The 1,848-nt window shown below is 38.6% G+C and overlaps 1 protein-coding gene across 1 annotated transcript in view; it reads left to right on the forward strand.

Annotated features, from left to right (window-relative positions):
• The first annotated feature begins 225 nt into the window (after positions 1–225).
• Positions 226–1,848, forward strand: part of RBM17 (RNA binding motif protein 17) — a 17,468-nt gene continuing 15,845 nt past the window's right edge. The window contains exon 1 of the mRNA XM_024732308.1: positions 226–366. Within this exon, the coding sequence (XP_024588076.1) occupies positions 244–366 (123 nt within the window). The 5' untranslated portion in view covers positions 226–243. The remainder of the gene's footprint in view (positions 367–1,848) is intronic.

Raw genomic sequence — 1,848 nt, forward strand, 5'->3', positions numbered from 1 at the left:
GAGGTTTATTTTAAAAATAGTACATGGATGTAGCTTTATTGTGTCAGGGTGCTGACTGGTGATATCAGGCATCTTGGCTTCTGTCACTGAATGTTACTGGACCAGGTGATCTCTTCAGATACCTCTTACCTCTGAAGTTCCATGATACTGCATTATTTTAACATGGGAAGCTTGGAACTCTTCACTACATTTTTGCATTCTTTAACCCCTACTCCTCTTGCCTTTCAGCATTAAACTGAGAAGATGTCCCTGTACGACGACCTGGGAGTGGAGACCAGTGATTCAAAAACGGAAGGCTGGTCCAAAAACTTCAAACTTCTGCAGTCTCAGCTCCAGGTGAAGAAGGCAGCTCTCACTCAGGCAAAGGTAAGAGAAGCTAAGCCCAGCTTGAGAGCAGAGGTGTACCGGCAGGTGCCTCCTAAGGATTAAGAGTAACCTGCTCCTCTGCCTCTTTGTTGAATATGTAGGGTTTGTTGAATATGTAGGGTTCAATTTGTAAGGGGAGAGGCTGGGGTGGGGGAGGGAGAGGAATAGGTGTTGAAGGTCATTTCGCTTCTCCTGGGAATAGAACTGTTTCAGGGAATCAGAATGAGGAAAAGCATACTCTTGGTTTCCAGCAATGATGCTGGTTGTCAAACTTCAGTATGCAGGTTGTCAATCTTGGTTGTCCAAGATTGAGAATTTGGTTAAAAGGCTATATAACACCCAATACTCGGGTAAACCCTGATTCTGGGTTGGGGCCTGGGGAGTCTGCATTTTTAGGGAGCAGTCCTGCTGTTTGTTGTAGGTGGTTTGGAAGCGGCACTTTGAGAACGAAGCTCTGCGGTATTGACGGAGCTGTGATGATGTGTGTGTTACTGAAGGCTGGGGTTGGTTGTGAACGTATCAGGGTTTGTAGTCTGGGGTAATTGTTTTTGTTTCTGTTGTGTAGTGTTGGGCGTTGGCAACATCCTTGAAATCATTCACCAGGTAAAACATTAAAAAAAAAAACGTAATTGTCTACTGGATATTTGATATTAAAATGTTCCTATCAAATACGTTTAGGAATGAGAATGGTATTATGGTTTGCTTGTTGTTTTAGAACATGATTCCCCAGTGGAGGCTGTATCCCCTCCAGATGGGGCAAATATTGGTTCTAAGGGGTGAAAAAAATCCTGCTCTTCTTATGTATAAAGGCCAGATAAACACAGAATACATAAACAGGTGTGTAGTGTATCTGTGGTATTAAAATTTCATAGGTGGAGAAGAAAATGTATTAAAAGGTTCCTTGAAGGAGGAGGCAATAATGAAAAAAGAAGTTGAGAAGAACTGTTTTAGAGGTACATATTTCCCAGTAAGATGAAATATTTACTGATAAGATGATATATCATTTCTGGGATTTACTTTAGAATACTCCAGTCTTTGGCAGGGGAGGCAGGGATACATGAAACAAGATTTGCCACGAGTTGGTAGTTGTTGAAGCCAGGTTAAAGAGACATGAGTTCATTAATCATTCTCCTTAATGTTTGAAAATTCACACAATAAATTTTTTTAAAGTTGGAATTTTTTTTTTTCCTTCACTACATACATCATTAATATTAAAGTGTTTACATTTGATTTCTCAGTATTATAAAAGGTTTTTAGGATTAGGGTACCCACAGGTAGAGAAAACACTGTCTTAAAATTTAAATTGGTTTTGTCAGTTCTGTTGATTAGAGCTTTTGTCTTTTTCATATATCATTACCAGATTTAAATTTTGTATGCCAGTACTATTTCTTTTTAAAGAGATAGAATTCCGTCTTTTTAAAACAAACTTTCATCCCACATGAAAAGATTAACAAAACAAGTCTTTTTTTTTTTTTTTTAAAT

Source organism: Neophocaena asiaeorientalis, unplaced genomic scaffold (genome assembly GCF_003031525.2).
Source record: "Neophocaena asiaeorientalis asiaeorientalis breed wild unplaced genomic scaffold, Neophocaena_asiaeorientalis_V1.1 scaffold176, whole genome shotgun sequence".
Taxonomy (NCBI): Eukaryota; Metazoa; Chordata; class Mammalia; order Artiodactyla; family Phocoenidae; genus Neophocaena; species Neophocaena asiaeorientalis.